Source organism: Caloenas nicobarica, chromosome 2 (genome assembly GCF_036013445.1).
Source record: "Caloenas nicobarica isolate bCalNic1 chromosome 2, bCalNic1.hap1, whole genome shotgun sequence".
NCBI classification, from domain to species: domain Eukaryota; kingdom Metazoa; phylum Chordata; class Aves; order Columbiformes; family Columbidae; genus Caloenas; species Caloenas nicobarica.
Window position 1 is genome coordinate 44,491,398 of NC_088246.1, and position 19,757 is coordinate 44,511,154.

The window sequence follows — 19,757 nt, forward strand, 5'->3', positions numbered from 1 at the left end:
TATACGGATGACAACAAATTATGTTAGTTATAAAAGCAATTTGGAAACAGCTGTTCTAATCCACCTTCCCATACAAATATTATAAAAAGAGCTCCTCTGCCATGACTAAAATTATGAACTTCTGAGCTATGAACAACTACAAATCAATGGCTTGAAAGATAAGTTTAAATTATTCACTTCTGCAATAAACTTGTACACGGGTATTAAAGAAATAATGCCAATAATGAAAATATGATAGCAAAACCAATTTATTTTAAACATGCTGATGTCACTGGTATCACCACCTGCCTGTAGATGATCAAACCATGGAACAATGAATTAACTTAACGAGACAAATAAAACATCTTTCGGAGTCTAATTAAATTTCAGATTTTTATAGATTCGCTCAGGTCAGGTTTGTGCTCTTCTCTTTTTGGTAAAACAAACATGGTTTAGTGCTAGAGTTAGGTTAGGTTATGGTTTGACTCGATGATCCTGAAGGTCTCTTCCAGCTGAAATGATTCTACGATTCTATTCTATGATTCTATGAAATATAATATAGCAAAACAGCAAGCTTTTTTCCATGATGGGAAGTAACATCAAGTTATGAGCTTTCTGTTAAACTTGAAGTTAATGGTTCTAGCATCAGCTAGAACCTCAAATCTTATTTTTAGTGCCTGAACATTTAGGCTACATTACGAACGTCCTCGTGAATCTCCACAGCCGTAATAATGAAAGGCTACAGGGAGATTTGGATGAAGGAAAGATCAAGCTGTTACAGCTTAAGCATTTCTTCAACTAGCAGTTATAAGTAATATGTTTTCCATCAGCTACTAGAAGTCTGCAGCTTTAAAAATCAGAAGTAAAATTACTCCACTGCACTAATTTCTCTCCAGTGATGACTTTGAATTTATTTTAATTTCTTTGCTTCAAGTGCAGTTCAAAAAGTTCTTCCTTCTAGCTTTTTTCCTTGTCCCTAATTATGATACAAATCGATGCTGAGTTAAGTACTTCTCTATTTAACCACTTCTTTGTAGTTTTCCTTTAGTTTATTCCCAAATGTTATCAACTGTTTGCAGACAGTCTTAATAGATGCTGCTCCTTAGCTGTTAGCTTCTCTTACCTGGCACCTCAAACAGACAAGATATGACTATGAGAGCTTTGGAATGTATAGCATTATTCCCCCCTTCCCCAATAACTCCTCTCACTCAATTGTATCTGAGACACCCAAATTATAACCAGAAATGCTCAAGAAAAAAAAAAAAGAGAGGGGGGGGAATCCCAAAAGAAATGTTGGTCTCAACTGACAACTGTAACTACAGGGGGATGTCTTTTTTTTTTTTTTAACAGTCATTTCTAAATACTTTTTCTCAAAATAAAACATTGTAAGGAAGCGTTACTCCTTCACTTTAGGGAGCACGAACTGCAAGTCCTGTTTTCTAACAGAGATTTGACATTTGAAGGTCAGCCCTGCTCCGCAGAGCCCTTTGGTACCCAACTACCTGCCTTCACCACATCCCTCAGCACTCACACTGCTCCTGCACTGCAGCATCTGACCAGGCACCCTCTCTGCTTTTCATTTCATTTTGAGCAGTGACGTGCAGTGTGGTAAAAGGACCATAAGAAAAAAACAAACAAACAATAACCCACAACATAAATACACACGGAGGAAAAAGGTCCTTAAAAACAGACTAAAACACCAGCAATAATTGTAAGCGTTTTCTTAAACTCCATGCTTGCTGTTAGAACTGCAACAGCCAGCTTGACTACTGTGCAGTCCCTGAAACAATGACAGAGCAGGAAACGATGCAGAAAAATAATTTCAAGAAGAAATTCAATAGTAGAGATTTCAAGAAACATATAACTTCTTCCCCTGAAGGGAAAGATATAAGGTGCACATTTTTTCCTTCAGCAGTATAAACACGCCACAACTTAACAGAACCTCTGAACAAAGCATTGGCAAATGCATACAGAAAGGGGGCAGGGGTAGGAGGAGAAAAGAAAAAAAACCATAACTCATAAGTGTAAAATACCTTTTAAAACAGAAGTGATCCCTTATAACTAGACCCATTACAATTAGTCCAAGAACCAAATAGATGACAATGCCATTAGGAAGGGGGAAAAAATGTAAGCACAGAACAAGTGGAGATAATAAATAAATTGCCAGAGCAGAGATCCAGTAGTTTTCACATTTCCAGAACTAAAATACAGTTTCATAATTCTGATATTTTCCTTTAGAAAAGCATGCAATTCAGAATTCCAATAATTAAATCCAGTTGAGAGAACTATTTAGAGAAAGTTAAAACTCAACATGAGTAGACTAAGAATTTTCAGTGTCTCAGACATCTGTTCCTGATGTCCTAACACCATTTCAAATAAGCAATCTGTGAGAAACTGCACTATATTTTTTCCTATACCAGCTGCTTCCTCTATTACTACTGACAGTTCCATTAAGCTTTCCAGCTCCCTCAGTTGAGACACCTATTCCATGCCCCTTGTGTTCCATCTGTTCAAATGTCACTTCTGAAAAATCAATTTTTAAGCTCAAGGGGAACAAAACCCAAAAAGGCTTCATGTCATTAGGCTTCTCTCTGGAACCTGAGGTCACAGCTCCTCCACCTCTAATTTTTAGCACATGTAACATTTTCATATCTGACCTCCTTACTTTCAAATGTTCTCTTCAGTCCACCTCCTACGGCACTACTCCCCCTACGTTTGCTGTCACAGTATCAAAAGCAAGATCAAATAAATGGGAAAGGAGAGAGATTCTTAGCACATGGGAAGGAGGACAGGTGGCTTCATACCATTTATCCTACAGAAAAGCTTCATATTCAACTGCCAACCTGTTTGTTCAGCTCAAGAAGGAGCAAGACTGTATCTAGCATCTGTTCAGCCCTTTTCTTCAAGGCTTTAATTCTTCCATTTAAAAACTAGCAGAGAGGAAAGCTAAGAACCTAAGTTGTGAGGCTAATAGCTGTAAGCTGCTACAGACTGCTTAGAAGGTCCAGATATTTCCCATGGCTCATCCCCCAACTTCGAGACTCCCACCAGAATGCCTGTGCCCAAGGAACGTCCACCCAAGACTTTTAGAAGTTTTCACAGCCACCTGACTCCTCTACAAAAGGTCATGCACAGGGAGATGCTTCCAACACTTTTCCCACACCAAAAGGAGCACTGTGTGCTACAGGGAGCCCTGAGCTCTGCCTGGGTTTGAACAATCTGCCAGTCGCGGACACTTTAGTCCATAGCATAGCAAAAATACAGTATATATTACAGGATTTCTTTTGGCCAACAATATTTAAAGCATCACACTGAACGAATGAAGGAAACTATGCCATACCTGTAACCTACCCTTTGCCGCTGGGCCCAGGGGCTGTGAATTAATTCAGTACAGCTCAATAACTATTAATAATACCAGTCTGAGCTCACAGGCACAGATGAACTCCAGGCCACATACCCCTGAGCACACCAAAGCAGGGCTGCAGGCCGCTGTCAATGCCAGCTGTCAGAAACCACAACAAAACACTTCAGAGTGTCTCAAAACACAGGTACCACCCACCTACGCCCTATAAGCAGCACTGGGTATGCGAGGACACAAAGGCTGGAAAAGCACCGGATTACCAGAAAGCTGCAGGATGAAACTTGCAGTTTGAACCTCTGAGCCCCAGGGAAGGACAGAGCAGCTGAACAAGGCTGTCATAACCAACAGGTTATCGATTGCTTACTGTCTGTAACTGATTCACATGTTTATACTCGCATTTGAGAGCTTTGCTTCAAGATATGGGCCGTTCTCATTGTTTCTTATGACTATCGAGTCTAAATTAATATCTTAATTAAAAAAGGATAAGAGCATCAGTGAAGTCATTATTTGCCCAGCAAATAATCTCTTCTCTGTGGCGACCAATGACAGAACCCGAGAGAATGGCAGGAAGATGTGCCAGGGCAGGTTTAGATTGGACATCAGGAAAAGGTTCTTCAGCCAGAGGGTGGTGGAGCACGGGAACAGGCTCCCCAGGGAGGTGTCACGGCCCCAAGCCTGACATTGTTCAAGAAGAGACTGGACAAGGCCCTCAGACACATGGTGTGAGCAGGGACAGGAGTTGCACTCGATGATCCTTGTGGGTCCCCCTTCCAACTCAGGACGTTCTATGATTCTATAATTACATTTTCACTAGTGTTTTTACTATCAAGCTGTAACAACTGGGAGGGAAACTAGTAGTCCTTTTAGCAAGTTATTTAACCACAGAAGAAAACCACAGAATTAGAAGTTTCTGGTATTCCAGTCTCTGCTTGCGTTTTTCTCATCCAGGAGCAAAGAGACCCAGTGAGGAAGAACCACCCCCAGGTCAGGTACCACGGCTTTCACTTCTGGAAAAAATTACCAGCCTTCCCCTAGCCAGTGCAATTTGTGACTTGGGAGGATAGGATATTCTGAAATAAGCCTCAAAAGCACGTTTAGATTAGAATACCTTCCCAGAGAGAAAGAGAGAGAAAAAACAAGAAAAGGAAAATAAAAATATGAACCACATATTTTATCAGCAACCTCCAGATCCCCTGCATTTCACTATCTCCCTGATGATGAAGTTACTTGGCACAATAAACTGCATTCCTTACTGGGTGTGGAACAATTGCAAACATACTGTAGAAAGCCTGGTAAGCATCAAATAAAAAGTATACATCGACTTAACTGGACAGAACTTGCATTAATTATAGCTGTAGTTTGTAATTTACAAACAGAATACAGAATTACAGAAATGCCTTAGGATGTCCAAAACAAGCCAGAACAAACCAAAGAGAATAGAGGCACTGGCAACAGAGGGGTGGATCTGGAAGTACAGCATGACTGCACAGTCAATTTAAAATAAATCCATGGAATTTTTATAGAGAGATCTTCTACAATAGGAAGCAACTGATTACTACATAAGAATTTTTTTTCTTAGTACCCATTATATTAAGGACTGGCAAGTGTAAGTTGTTTATATTATCATCATATACTTAAAAATGGCAGAGAAAGTTTCAAGTATATCCCAAACTACTCTTAGTTTATTTTTAGATCAACTAGATTTCAAGTTGACATCTTTTCAATATGCAGAAGCTATTTTGTTGACACCAACGTTTTAAGAACAAGAATGTATCAAGAGAAAGATACTGACTGTACTGCATTACAATAATGCAATCCAATTAGGTTCAAAGCATAACCACATCCCCTCAGTGGATATTACAGCATAAATTTTCAATTAGCTGCCTTAAGTCAGCAAAGTTTTATACAGGTTGTATCACAGTTCACCACCTTCTTTGCCAGACCTTCATAGCTCATCCTTATTTTGCAACGCCCTGTCCTCAAGAAGAATAACTGACAGGAGCCAGCAACTCTTCAGTGTTATTTTCTAGTCTACAGCTAAAAACATCAAGGAGTAAGAGACTCCAAGATATAATAAAGAAAAACACATATGTTACACCTGGCAATGATTTAATGAAAGACGTGCTCAGTCAGAGATCAAGCACCTCTTCCTCTAACCTCAGCAGCGTAAGCATCACATCTGAGGCGTGCTCCAATTTTGTAAAGTACATATGGTATTCTCAGTGGAAAAATTCAACTTTAAAAAGAAAAAAAAAGAGAAAACACTATCACCATAAAAGATGGTGCCAAAAGTTTTAAAAAAGAGAACTGTTATGCTACAACTTAGTTCCAGTAAGTATTTTATTTTTACTGAGTCATGCATTGCAATACTGGCAAGGATTCAAGCTCATTGACAGCTTTTTTTTTTCTTTAATCGTGTTTTCGAAGTATTAATAACATTTCTAACAAAACAGACAAGTAAAACAGTTTGAAACACGTTTTCATCTGAAGTGAATTTCTCTGCATCAATCCAGGTCACCAGAGTTATAAGGCCAATATAAAGCTTCTGTATCCAAGAATCTGGCTTCTTGATTTTTTTCTAATAACTCTCTCATGTTCATCTAGCTACTTTTGGCTTGTGGACGTATGCACCTTACTCATAATTTATGTGGAAGAAATACATAACAAGAGCTGATTACCACCTGCAAAAGCAGTAATTTCCAGGTAGAGAAAGACATACAAATGATGCCAGGAGACAGCAGTCCTCAAACCAATTCTTCATTCCTCCCTCACTCCACACTGTACTTCTTATATAATTCACTGAGGGTACATTCTCTATAGCTGTTCTAGACAAATATTATTATAATATATTCTAAGTGAATATATGGACTACCTGATACATTCAGAAAGCATTTTTCTGCGAGAAAGTATCCGTGTGGACAGTAATTTTTGTGCAAGTTGATGGAATAAAACATCTGGTTTTCAATTTTTTCTGTGTTTTTACCACAGTATTTGTAGCAGCTGGTTTTTTTCACTTTCAAGATGCAGATAATTTATCTTCTAGGTTCTCGAAATTGAACCATGTGACTGTTGGCATTTCTCCCAACTGCAAGTTTCATGTAAAACATTATTTCACTAACAGAACCTGTTCAACAAGTATGTCCTGGTTTCAGCTGGGATCAAGTTAGTTTTCTTCCTAGTAGCTGGTATAGTGCTGTGGTTTGGATTTTGTATGAGAAGAATGTTGATAACACGCTGATGTTTTAGTCGTTGCTAAGCAGTCAAGGACTTTTCAGCTTCTCATACTGGCCTGCCAGCGAGAAGGTGGGGAGTGCACAAAAGGTTGGGAAGGGACACAGCTGGGACAGCTGACCTCAGCTGATCAAATGGGTATTCAATGCCATATGACATCATGCTCAGTATATAGAGCTGAATGAAGAAGGAGGAAGCAGGGGGGATGTTTGGCATTATGGTGTTCATCTTGGCAAGTAACCATTACACGTGATGGAGCCCGGCTTTCCTCGGGATGGCTGAACATCTTCCTGCAGATGAGAAGCAGTGAATTAATCCCTTGTTTTGCTTTGCTTGCACTCATGACTTTTGCTTTACTTATTGAACTGCCTTTTTCTCAACCCACGAGTTTTCTCACTTTTCCCCCTTGGTTCTCTGTCCCATCCCACCAGCAGGGAGCGAGTGAGAAGCTGCGTGGTGCTCAGCTGCCAGCTGGGGTTAAACCAGGACAAAGTAATATTCATTCCACTCTCAGACACAAGGGGCTGAGAACTCAGCTATGTTCCACTAAGACCATTTTTTGTGAGCTGCATACATTTTTAATACATATTTAAACCGAAGAAAAAAAAAATGCAAAGGGCAAGTTAAGGTCTTGCTTTGGGAATTTTTGAAATTCTCGGGTTTATGTCTTCCTTTCTGCTTGTTCTAACCAGTTTTTGAATGTGTTTGGTTTTGTGGGTTTTTTTGGTGGAGTGGTTGTTTTGTTTGGGGTTTTTTTGGTTGTTGTTGGGATTTTCTGAGGTTTGGGTTGTTTTTTTTAATCCATAATCTAAAAGTTCCTCGTTGTAAAGAATGAACGTACCCAAGTCCAACAGTATGTTCTTTATGCATCACATGGAAGAAAATAAGATAGATGAAGTAATGATATTGCTTACGAGATCAGTACGCTGGCTCATTTCCATATCTTCTCCACCCCAGCTAGTTCAAAGAAAGCTTTGCAGAAACCAGACCTTTCTTCCATGCTGCCTCACCTTAGGATAGCTGAAACTTTTCAGCTTTCTGTGCCAATACTTTGCAGTCCAATACAGTTTGAGTCGCTTTTACTCTTAGGACTATCAATTCATTGACTGAAATGAGAAGTTTAAGTTTCTATGTTTGGTCTTTATGCTGACAGTTGATATGCCACCATCTTCACAACAGAGTATCTTGTCAACACAGTTTCTTAGAAACATATGTAGAGTCCACAGAGTCCATGAGAGGGTGGTTTCATCAATATGTTGTGAGATATGCAGTGTATTAGCCATGATCCTTCTGAAGAAAGCATATTTAAATTTGCAAACAACAATTACTTCCAAAGACCTTTACGCATTAGGTTGCTGCTTTATACATACATATTTCTAAAAACATTGTTCTGCAAAAATACAGATCCTCATTGTTTTAATCAAAAATGAAGAAACAATACTTACGATTTTTAACAGGAAAACAGTTTCAGCAACACATATGCTTGAATTCCCACACAAACAATATTGTGTTTAAAAGGGCAAAGGTAAGTCTGGCACATTAATATATATCCAGGTGGACACTGTCAGTAGCTTCCTCTGGCTGCTATTCACATCAGTCATCTACTGGTCTGGAATGAGCTCTGCTACAGAAGGTGGTGGAGGAAAGAAAGCAAAACCAGAAAAATCCTTACTATGCTATGCATTCTCCCATTTAGAATACAATCATTTCTTCTCTACTTCTTATGTACCATTCTTAATGGCAGTATTAAAATTAATGAAAAAGAGCAAATTATCTCACTTGCATTTCCAAGACTTCATTCTGAATTCATGTTAGATGATTTCCAGATTTTTTTTTAAGTGGTAAAGGCCTATCCTTGTGTTGTCTTCAGTTTAGTTTCTACTTCCCTCCATCAGTCCTCTTCCAAAGGCTTTAACTCCTTTTCTAAACCTCTCCCACCACTCTATATCTCTTCTTTCATCCCTTGTTCTATTGCCAAACTACCCTTTCCTTGCACTTGCATTGTAAAAAAATAAGATAAAACTTTGATACATGAACCCAACAATCACAAAATCAAAGACAATATATTAATTAGTTAAGATAAAACAAAGGAGACCACAAAACCCAAACTGCACCTTATGGTGTGGAAGGCAAATCTTAAACCAAGGTGGGGGGGGGGGAAGAGAAATCTCTTTATTCCATTTTTAAGAGCAGGAGCTTCTATAAAAAGCTTACTGTGATAAGAAAAAAAAATAAAAACCATCTCAGGAGAGGTTTTTGTGCCAGTGCAAAATGCCCAAATGCTTGCAGCAATGAATAACACATGTTTTGCTTCTCCATCTTGCCTACACTTCAGTATCTTTTCAAGTTCATTATCCTCCTTCTATTATCAAGATAAAGGCAGTATAGAGAAACCTGATACAACTCTTCCTCATTTCTCTGCCAGCTCCAAAATAATGGCAACAGACAAGAAACTGGCCATTTCCCCTCTTCCCCTGTTTTTTTTTTTCTTTAATTTTATAAATTTAAGGAAAATAACTGCAGAATGCCTGGTGTTGCCTGCACTAGCTTCAACTATTCTCCTTTTACTGGGATGTTTTCTCCATATCCTAAATTTTGAACTGTAATTTTATCAGAAGGATACTACCAACAAAATCATTGGGTTTCACCAAGCATATGCTGAATTATTCAAAATGCTAAGGTTCATCAATACTTCGTGCATTCAGCTCCTTGCCACCAAAAACAACAGGAAAAATTCCAAACCGCAGGAAACTACACTAAGCAAACATTTTTAAAAACATAAATGCAACAGCCTAGTTAACTGCATATGCCTCTCAGCCTATTCAATGCTAAATAAAATAATGTAACAGCTGATACAGTACATTTTTACACAAACAAAAGATATTTAAAGCAAGATAATTAACACCAATCAGTATGCATTTACTAAAAACAGATTTCCTCCAGAAAAGCTGCTAGGGTTCTGATATCACAAGTTTGCTTCACAATATTAACAGCATTGAAGCAATGTCCTAGTGCAGGCAGCACTGAGTCTGAAGTACAATAAAAGAATGAACGAGACACATTAAATGCATTGAAAAACAGCTAAAAGATGGAGCCAGCCTCAAAATATAAATAAATTAGGATCTCTGAGTGAATGTGTTTCTAATAGGGTTCCTTGGCAATCAGTTCTTGGCTTTGGAGTGTTTAGCAATGACCTAGATGGGGGGAAAAAATTCCATAAAGATTGCTGATGACAGGAAAATAAGCTATCATCAGCAAACAACACGTATTCTAATACTGTCAAAATAAAGTCATACATCTAGTAACAAAAAAGTCTTAATTACAAGATAGAGGATTTACCTCGAAAAGCACTGACTCTTAAAAATTCAGGGTAAGGAAAATCTACTGATTCTTTTGTCCAAGTAATTCTTCCAACTAATAATCAGTTTCCTCAACTATATTTTAAAATTACTGTCTTCTGTAAACCAATGATTCACTACTATTTTTACCCCCTCGAAAACAGGACACACACACACCATGAGAAAGCCCAAGTGCCACTGGGGATATGCAAAAACATCCTAACCGTGGAGAGAGCATATTGCAGGGAGACAGCTCCCACCCCACTCCTTTTGATCACCTTTCCCATCCAAAAAAAAAAAAAAGAATACTTAAGTGCTACTCTTCATTTTCACACTTCAAGCACTCATTTTGGTAGTACAATGCCATATGTTACCAGGTGTCAGAGAAAGCAGCATAACAAGCACCACGGTTTTGTGACACTAAGAGCTTAAGCAAAGCAAGTAGGAAATATAATAACAAGAGGGTGAGCGTGAGGATACCCGTCTGGAGAACTCCGGCAGCACCAGGTAACACAAAGTCTCAGTGCTGTGTGTAATTGGACTAATAGTTAAACCTACAAGGCAAAATTAACCACCTCGTTTTCAAAAAAATAATGATGGACACCTAAAGAGGTTTTTGAATTTTTCAAGCAGAGAATGTCAAGTTGGAAGAAATGGGATGCATTACTCCTGTATTTGATCCCCAGTGCAACCACAACCGAAACTGTACACGGTTCTGGTACCCACATGTGAAGAAAAACATAGAAATACCAAATAACAATCACAATTATAATAAATTGTAAAAATTACTGGGAGATTTGACTTGCAGCAAGACAAATCCATTGGTCTAGATATTCCAAATACAGACAAAAGATAACCTAGCCTTCCCAAAAATATGGCACATAGAAATCAAAATTGATAAGAGGTATCTTCAGTCTCATACACAACCAGAACAAGGAGACACAGTGAAAAGTCAAAGGCTGACATCTACTAAGAACAATAGGTAATTTTTTAAGTAGTGATTAAAGCTGGGATAATTGTTCCCATAGCTATGGTGAAGAATCCTGTCACTGGAAGAAAAATTCTCAGATAGACAACCAAAGAGAAACACAAGCCCAGGTGGAACAGAAACTACGATAAATTCTATGACGGGTGCTACAGAACTGGGTAGTTAAGGGCCTACATTCTTCGACTTCAAATTACCTACTAATTAAATGCTGTCTTGGAAATAGAAATGCAGTAGCATTTACACAGCATTTACTGAAACATTTGTATATGCAACAGTTAAATAATAAGCAAACTTTGCCTCCCTGGATCGGGTTGCAAAAAGTAATCACACATCTCAGTAAGATATCCACAAAAGCCTACAAGTTTCAAAGCACAGTGCCACGACACTTGAAAATAAAGTTGTGGAAGTGTATTAGGACCAAAGAAACAAACTCAACATTTTCAGTTGAACCAAATTCAATACTTTTTGGTTTATCGGTCATTATAATACATATTTAACAAATATAATAACCAATAGTTATGGCAATTTTTAGCATCCTTTTCCCTTAGAAGGTTCAACCTTTTAAATACATCATAAATAACAAAGTAAGAATATTAGGAGAAGCTAAAGCCCAAATACATTCTTCTTATTAAACCATGGTTTTTAAATTTAAAATGACTGGGGAAATCTTTTGAGTACTTTTCTTATGTACTCATAAAAAGAGCCTAGGCGCATTACTTAGTTTAATAACTTACTGTCACTTCTCCTACGTGAACAAAATCCATATTCATAAACGGTTGGGTTCTTTTAAATGAGCCAGAAAGCGCATGTGTGCTCCCTCTAACCACATTTCTCGTTGTGTTGCTAAGCACAGAAATCACCATTCAAAAAGCTAACAGTAAAATAAGCTAGTAATAACAAAACCCAGATAAGGCTAAGTAAGTGTTTCGGTGTTAGTGCCAATTGCCGCTTCTCTTTGCCGTCTGAAAGCGAAGTGTGACATCTGTGTGAGAGGAAGACCACGCTCTATTTTGCCTGTCGCTTCACTCCCTCTGGTACAAGGCTGCTGCTCAGCTCTGAAGTGCATTTGCAAATCCCAAATATACTGCTTAGTGAAAATCGTTTGTTTTAAACAGATTTTTCCTACATTATCATCAAGCATCTTATGCATTAGAGCAGAGGTGTCAAACTCGTTTCCACCAGGGGCCACATCACACTCACGGTTGCCTTCGAACGGCCGAATGTAATTTTAGGAGTGTATAAATACAGTGGCCCTGGGTGAAAATGAGTTTGACAGCCCTGCAGTAGATTATTAGGCATTATATGAATTTATCCTCTGCATAGGCATGAGGAGCCCTGACACCATGTGACACAAGCAGCTGAGGAACAAAGAACTTGGATCACTTGCCTGGGAACAAGAGAAATGCCCAGGGCAGTTCTCCAACCAGGATCCACATCTCCACAGGGCAAACCAATTCCTTAACCACCAGACCACCCTTTTCAATTTCAGCCTGAGGTTCAAAGTTGTCTTCTTCCAACTGTTTCTTGCAAGCAACATGGAAGGGTAGAGAATGATGGATTTCACAGCCTCCCTCTTGCCTTATTAAAATTCTCTCTGCACTGTTTGAACAGCCCTCTCCGTTCTCCCAACAGAGCTGATTTAGAGGCAACAGCAAAAGATATTCAAACTAAACCAGTCTGTGATTAAACAAGTTAGGTTTAACCAACCACTCACTAAACAAAGACAAAGTGTATCTTAACCAAAAGTTCTAATTTTCCTACAAATGAATTAGGGATATATATTCAAAGAGACTACTTTTTTTTTTTACTTTTTTGTTATTGTGTTGTTTTTTTTTTTTTTAAATGACACAGTGGAAAACCTTCAAGAGCAAAAAGTGAGGGAAGGACAGGAGGGGAAAAGGGGGGGGGAAAAAAAAAGACAAAGAAAGCTTAAATTCAAAAGTGATTAGTTTTGCTACATAGATTTCAGGATTAAGGGAAAAAAAAATAAATAAAAAATAATCAGTGCCTCTCCTTCCCTGGAGACATTCAAAACCCACCTGGACACACTTCTGTGCATCTGCTCTGGCTGAACCTGCTTTAGCAGGTGGGTTGGACTAGATGATCTCCAGAGGTCCCTTCCAACCCCAACCATCCTGTGATCAATCCAAAACATAACTTACTAATAACTGATTTTTTGACCTTTTAAATTCCAAGTTCATTTGAAACTAATGACATACATCTTATTTCAATAACATTTGTGACTCCTGAGTGTTCAGCACAGAAAATATCCTGTTCATTTGATCAGCAGAACTAAAACATGTTGGTTTTAAGTAGTTATCTTCCTTTCCATATTGCCTCTTACTATGCTTTCAAAAAGCCTTGAAAATATAAAGTGTTTCCACAATTCCTAACAAATTATAGTCAAGGTTCCAAAATTTAAGGAGCAGATTTCCAATGACAGAAGAAAGAGAAAAGGTTGCATCTCCATCTCCTTAAAACAGTCTCCCCCTTCCCAAACTCTGCAAATAAACTCTATAAGGTATTATAACACTACACAAAGCCCTGTATAAATATGCCAGAAACACACTAAAATGAAAAGATACACAGGGGAGGGGTTGGTGTTAATCTGATTCTAGTAAGAACACAAAAAACTCCCACTGCAGCAAACTTCACAAATATTAAATAAGCACACGGCCATTTTCTCCTTCTCAGATACTGTCTACTGTTAGAATGATTTATTCCATATTTAAAAACAAACGAAAAAAACCCACACAGTTTATTTCTCTAGGATAGTCTTCCCTCCCAAGTTGTATCAGTATACCTAGACAACTATAGTCATATAGTTTGTTCAGGAACCATTTACTCATTTTTTTCCACTGGAAAAAGGCTGCAATTCATTGCTAGAACAACTTGACTGGTACCATTGAAGAATTAGCAACTACTGGAGGCGTTAACTACCCCAAAGCTCCACAAAATGTGTCAATCCCAAAATTCTGCAAAAGATGAGCTAGCTAATTCAGAAGGAGGGAGAGGGGGATTATTACTGAATTTGAAGCATCTTCATCAATTCCTCTTCTACGAGGTCATGATCCATTTCTCCAGAATACATCTAATTTTTTAAATTATAACTAAAAAAAAAATTACTCGCAGATTTTAGTAGGTGCTACAGCACAAAACAGCGTTGAAATATTTTGTCGCCATCGCTCCCGTAAGAGGTACAGTCAGAGCAGCATCACCTCCGGGAGCCAAAGACGTCAGCCCCTCAAGTCGCAAAGGGAGTTGCTGGTTCTTCTGGCGGTATCGTAGCTGCTGTTTGGGACACTGGAAATGAGGAAGGGTCTTGCTGTGGTGGCAGCAGTCAGACTGCAACTGTTGCCTGCAACTACACAAGCAAAGAGGCCACACCACTGCATAGTGAAGCCCAGGAAAGAGGCTGAGCGCAAAAAAATCCCCAAACTGCCCCAACGTACACATTTTTGTTGACATCCAAGGAATGCACCTAACCCCAAAAGAAGTCTGGTGGTGCCCAAGCACAAGTATATCAAGCGTGGTCCATGCAGACTGGTAACACAATATTTCTCACCTGAGAGAAGAAACAGGAATAGGCCAAAGTAATGCTTTAGAAAACACCTGGGCTATAGAATAATTTACATAGAGCAGTTCAGCTCAGAAAAGCAACAACCACCATCTGCTGGGGTTCCATTTGTTGTTGTTACAAATCCAAATTTAAGCCCCAGCCCGAATGCAGATGATCCAGGGGCTTATAGACGCTTGCAGGACAAAGCCCTAAAAGTAAAAGCACTAAAAACATTTTCAAGGAAAAAGCGTGGAGAGGGAGGCAGACCACTCATGAATTTCACACTGCCTTGGGCAAATGTTTTTAAGACCTTTTATGACATTTCACCAATCTATTAAAAACCAGGATAGTAATGCCACAAGCAGTTAAGTATTTCATTAATATCAAATTAACTCATGCAAAACATGTTCTGCATGGCATGAGATGATTCTAGAGACATATTTGTCCATCAAGCCCACAAAACTCCCAGTTAAAATACAAGCTACTACTCTCCTACACACGTAAAACAAGTAAATCCCAATAGAAATGCTTTGTAACAGTACTTCAATTCTGATAACATAATTATTTGTAATTTCACAGCAAAGACAGTCAGATGCCCCAATGTCTCAGACCAGACACAAGTGTTTTCATGTCAAAGCATCTGTGTTTCAGATTAACTTCCATTCTCTGTATTCATATCTGTGTAAATCCACAGAAAGTTACAGACTTTAGCGGAGATGCTCTAGACACCCAGGCCCCTTGACACCTTTATCATGCAACAAACTACCTCAAAACAAAAAAATAAAAAAAGCAGTGTTTCCTTCTGCTTGTTATAAAGATGAAGAAGAACCTCACTTATTTCCAAATCAGATTGTTCCTGAACCTGCTAGAACAGAATAGATTTCTTTAGTAATAGACAACAAACCCTCAGAAGTTCTTCAATTAAGAAATAACGCAGCTCTCCAGCTTGACTGAATTTGAGACCTTCAATTGCTTCAGTTAACACTTGTAAATGCAGTGTTAGCTGCAGTATTCATACTCAGTTGCCTCATCCAATATAAGACTACTTTGCACACACCTGTTAAAGGACAACTGATAAAAAAGTGATTTATTGTAACTCAAATGACAATTTCCTTAGACTTGTAGAATCTGTTCTGCACAGTAAGTGTTGGATAACCTAGGAAAGCCCTTCAACTTCAATATCACGTGGCATAAGATAACACAAAACACATTTAAATTATTTAGGCTAATGGATAAGGAGCTTTAAAGAACAACATTCCAAATCCATGATTGCTGAACTCTGTCAGTTTTTATTTTATTTTTCCATTTTACTTATATTCACGCCATCTGGCTGTATTGATCAAGCAGTTAAACAATCTTGTGTTTTTTCGGATGAAGTAAATTCAAAACTAATTTGTATGATCATTCAGTAACACGAACTCTTGATTGATCTGCAGGTGCCAGCTATGAAGTCACTTAGCAAATCTTACAGATGGAGCTTCAACTCACAGAAAACTTACTCCATGACAAATATACGGACCAAATGGACAACGATGCTCGAACCCATGGATCACTACTCATTTATTGGACGTTCTGATAGGAACAACTTATATAAGCCTCAAGTTTCAACTGTTCTGTTTAGAACTTGTATCAGATTCCTCATCCCAAAAAACTAATACATAAACTGTCAGAACAAATAACTGAACAAACTAAAGTTATTTAGAGCTCTGTGTCACCATAAGCTACTTGCTCAAAAAGCCAGACTCACAGAAAATAAAACTGGCAAATGACAAAGTATGATAAAGCAACATCAAAAAAGACTGCTAAAAATAAACAGACATTAATTTCCAAGCGCTGTAATAGAACTGTTTAAGTGACATTTATCTTTCTTCCATGATGTTTTCAGATAAAAGTTTCTTGGACATGCTATTACCAGCTGTGAGCCTTGTCGAAGATTTAAGCTCTTCCCAAAGACAACAAACAGGCAATTCTAGACCCAAAGATTTATAAGTAATGACCTCTATTTTGTAATTTTATCAGATTACATGAAAGCAAGCCTTAAAATCACTCACAGTATAAAAAGTTACCGTTTCTACAAAGAGAGATGGAGCTGTCAAGGAGAGAAGGGGGAGGGTGGGCTTTTAATTTTCAGTCGTGCATTTTAGTCTTACATTTTAAGTATCCAAATGTGTTTATTTGGTTTTTAAACAAAACTACAGGAGGACTGCAAAAATCAATAAACAGATACAAGTCTAATGTAAATCTAGCACAGAATCGCAGTAACCAAGTGACAGTAAAGGGCCTTCTCTATGTCTACACTGAACCAGTCCAGTTTTAGGGAGATGAGCGTCTATCCAAATCGTACCAGACATACTCATTATCACTCATAGCTGGCATTCCCTGCTGTGTATGGAGTTAGACCAGCTCCTACCACTTTTCAGGAGGTCCTGCTACAGTACTCCTACCACGGATTTAGCCCCACACAAGTCAGCATCATTGGCATTTGTGCAATTTAACTCTGTCACTTATAAATGCTTTAAAAAGACTGTCAGAACATCGAGGGCCCAGCCATTCCCATGTTTTTACTGCTTGGGATCACTTAATATAAGCAGCAGCAGTTTTGGTAGGTTTGGTGGGGTTTTGTTTTCTAAAGGTCTGTGCGGAGGCTTGCAACTAGTCCTATAAATGTTCTCTCTATAGCACTTGCTTCTCTTCAAAACCATCACTGGTGCCTTATATTAAAAAGTCAAGTTTTAGATACACATCCTCACCCATCCACTAAGAGCACAAAGTTTAATGATGAGAAGTAATACACCAATAAGAAATGTCCTGATTTCAACAGATCCCAACACAGCGTTATTAATTCCACAGTCTGGCTTCAAGTCTGTAAAAAATTCTGCACTGAGACATCAGATTCAAAACCAGACCTTCTCCTGGACTTCCACGGATGCACATCAGCCTGTCCACACCCAACAAACTGCAGGACCAGGGCCTGTCACCGTATCAACATCAATTAGGACTCGTCAAACAGGAATGACGTGGCAAGAAGAGATGTTATTGAACACACAGGTAACTGTTTCCGCTGACCCGCCCCTTGCAAAAAAATACGAGTAATAATCACAAGCGTGGCACTTGTCCCATTTATTTCGGAAGGGTCTGATTCTTTAGGAATCCGAGATAACTTCACACGACGAAAGTAACGTGAGAGAAAAGGTGCTTAAAAACGGGAACGGGGCCGGGAGAACAGCGTGTCCAGGGTCAGTCCTCCCCTGTGCCCGCCCGCACCTGCGGCGGCAGCGCTGGGGCCACCGCTCCGGCCGCGCTGCCCGGCCCCCCCGCCCCTTCATTACGCTCAACTCCTCCTTCGGCTGGGAAAACAAACAAGTAAAACAAAATGAAGGAAAATGGGCGCGGAGGGGAAGGGAGCCTGCCCCCGGGCAGGGCTGGCGGCACAGCCCGGCCTACCTGCCCGCGGCGGCCGGGGAGGGGTCGGGCCGGGGCGGCGGCGCCAGCTGCCCGGACACCATCTTGGGGGCGGCTGGGGGTGAGGAGCGGACCCCGAAAGGGAAAGACGCGGCCCCGCAGCGCCGCTGGGGGCCGGCCCGGCGGTTTACCTGCTCTGCCAGCCCTGCAAGAGGTTGGTGTATTTGCTGAGCGTCCCTTCCAGCACCGGCTCCCGCCGCCTGCCGCCGCCACCGGGCGCCTGCGCGCCCCCCGGGCTGGCCGCCGCCGAGCTGGGGCTGCTGCCGCCGCCGGCCCCGCCGCCTCCATCCAGCCTCCCCGCGGCCGCCGCCCGGCCCGGCAGCCCGCGGCTGGCGGAGGACGACGAAGGAGACGAGCCCGCCGACGTGGGGCGGCTGCTGCTGCGGCTGCTGCTGTTGCTGCCGCCGCCCTCGCTCGCCGGTGCCGCCTTCTCCATGGAGCCCCGCAGCGGAGGCTGCGAGCCCTCCCCGGCCGCCGCTGCCGCCCGTGCCCGGCAAAGCCCTGACTCACAGGCGGCGCGGAGAGGGGCGGCGCCCGAGGGAGAAGGGGCCGGGCCGCGCGGGGAGAGGGAACGGCCGCGCCGCCTCCCCGCGAGCGGCGGAGGGGAGTTGGGCGGGGGTTGGTGCCCCGCGGCTCGGCCGCTGCCCGCCCGCTGCCCCCCGGGCCGCCCCGCCCGAGCCCGGCGCTGGGCGCTGGCCTGGCGGCGGGAACCGGCCGCCCCACGCGAGTCCCGCAGGGCGGGTGCCACGCACGCAGACAGGGGGACAGAGCGCAGGGGGAAAGGCACAACACACGCGCACACGCGGGCTGCGTGGTGCAGCGACACGGCACGGGGGAGTGCCCGCGCACCCCGCCACGGGCACGCGTGCCGTGAGGTGACCCCAAAGAGCGCCCAGCACGCGGGGTGCGGGCCGGACGTGCAGAGCCATACACGCACAGGCTGGTGACACTGGGACAGGGTGACCCGCCTGCAAACTGCCAGGCCTCCGTGCGTGTGACAGGGAGAGGACAGCCCGGCTCGCAGCGCCGGGCAAACAGCCCTGGCAGGGCTCCCACGCACGCCACATGACACCCACACATGCGAGGGGCAAGGAAAGCAGTGGCTGTGTGCGGGGTGCACAGACGGAGACGCCACCGGGGAGGAGGATGCCCAGGCTATAAAGCATGTGAGTGACGCTGACAGAAGCCGTGCTCAGCAGAGCACAAAGCATAGCACCAGAGAGGAGACCTCTTGGTACAGGCCGATGCACGTCGCTGCCCGTTACCACAGGGCGTGACACCAAGGAGACGACTCTCCGTGGTATGGTACACCAGCAGCGCAGAGCAGTGCCTGCACACCGAGAGAAATCAAGATGTAGGTGGTGTGCTCAGCACAACAGTCTTGCCCAACACACACCATATACTGCTGCCCGCAATGCATATCAACGTGCCACATCAGCCATATAATTCAACCAGACTTCACAAAAAATATTATTGTTGGTTAAGTAATGTCTCCTGAAACCTGTAACCTCGAGATCACCGTGAAAAGCTAAGCAGGTCCTTGTACAGTCAGCTCAGTACAAAGCTATGTGGTTACTCACCTTCAGATCATTTCTGTGTCCATCCTTGCTGCATTAGCTAAGTGCCTCAGTTTTGTTACAATATGTACCTTCACAGCATCCCAAAGATGTAGTTATTCTTGTCATTTCATAATTGGAGACCTGAAACATAGAGGAGCTCAGAGAGCCTATAACAAAATGAGAACTGAGCTTAGCTCCTGTGCTTTAACCCCGTGCAAAGTTTTACAGTATGTGTACTAGAGAATTTTTGAGTGTACGGTGTATCATGTGCCTCCTGTAT

At 41.5% G+C, this 19,757-nt stretch overlaps 1 protein-coding gene across 1 annotated transcript in view; it reads right to left on the minus strand.

Moving 5' to 3' along the window:
* The window catches only part of OSBPL10 (oxysterol binding protein like 10), a 120,230-nt gene extending 101,816 nt beyond the window's left edge, over window positions 1-18,414 (minus strand). The window contains exon 1 of the mRNA XM_065629557.1: window positions 18,050-18,414. Coding sequence (XP_065485629.1) covers window positions 18,050-18,354 — 305 coding nt within the window. The 5' untranslated portion in view covers window positions 18,355-18,414. The remainder of the gene's footprint in view (window positions 1-18,049) is intronic.
* Window positions 18,415-19,757: the final 1,343 nt, after the last annotated feature.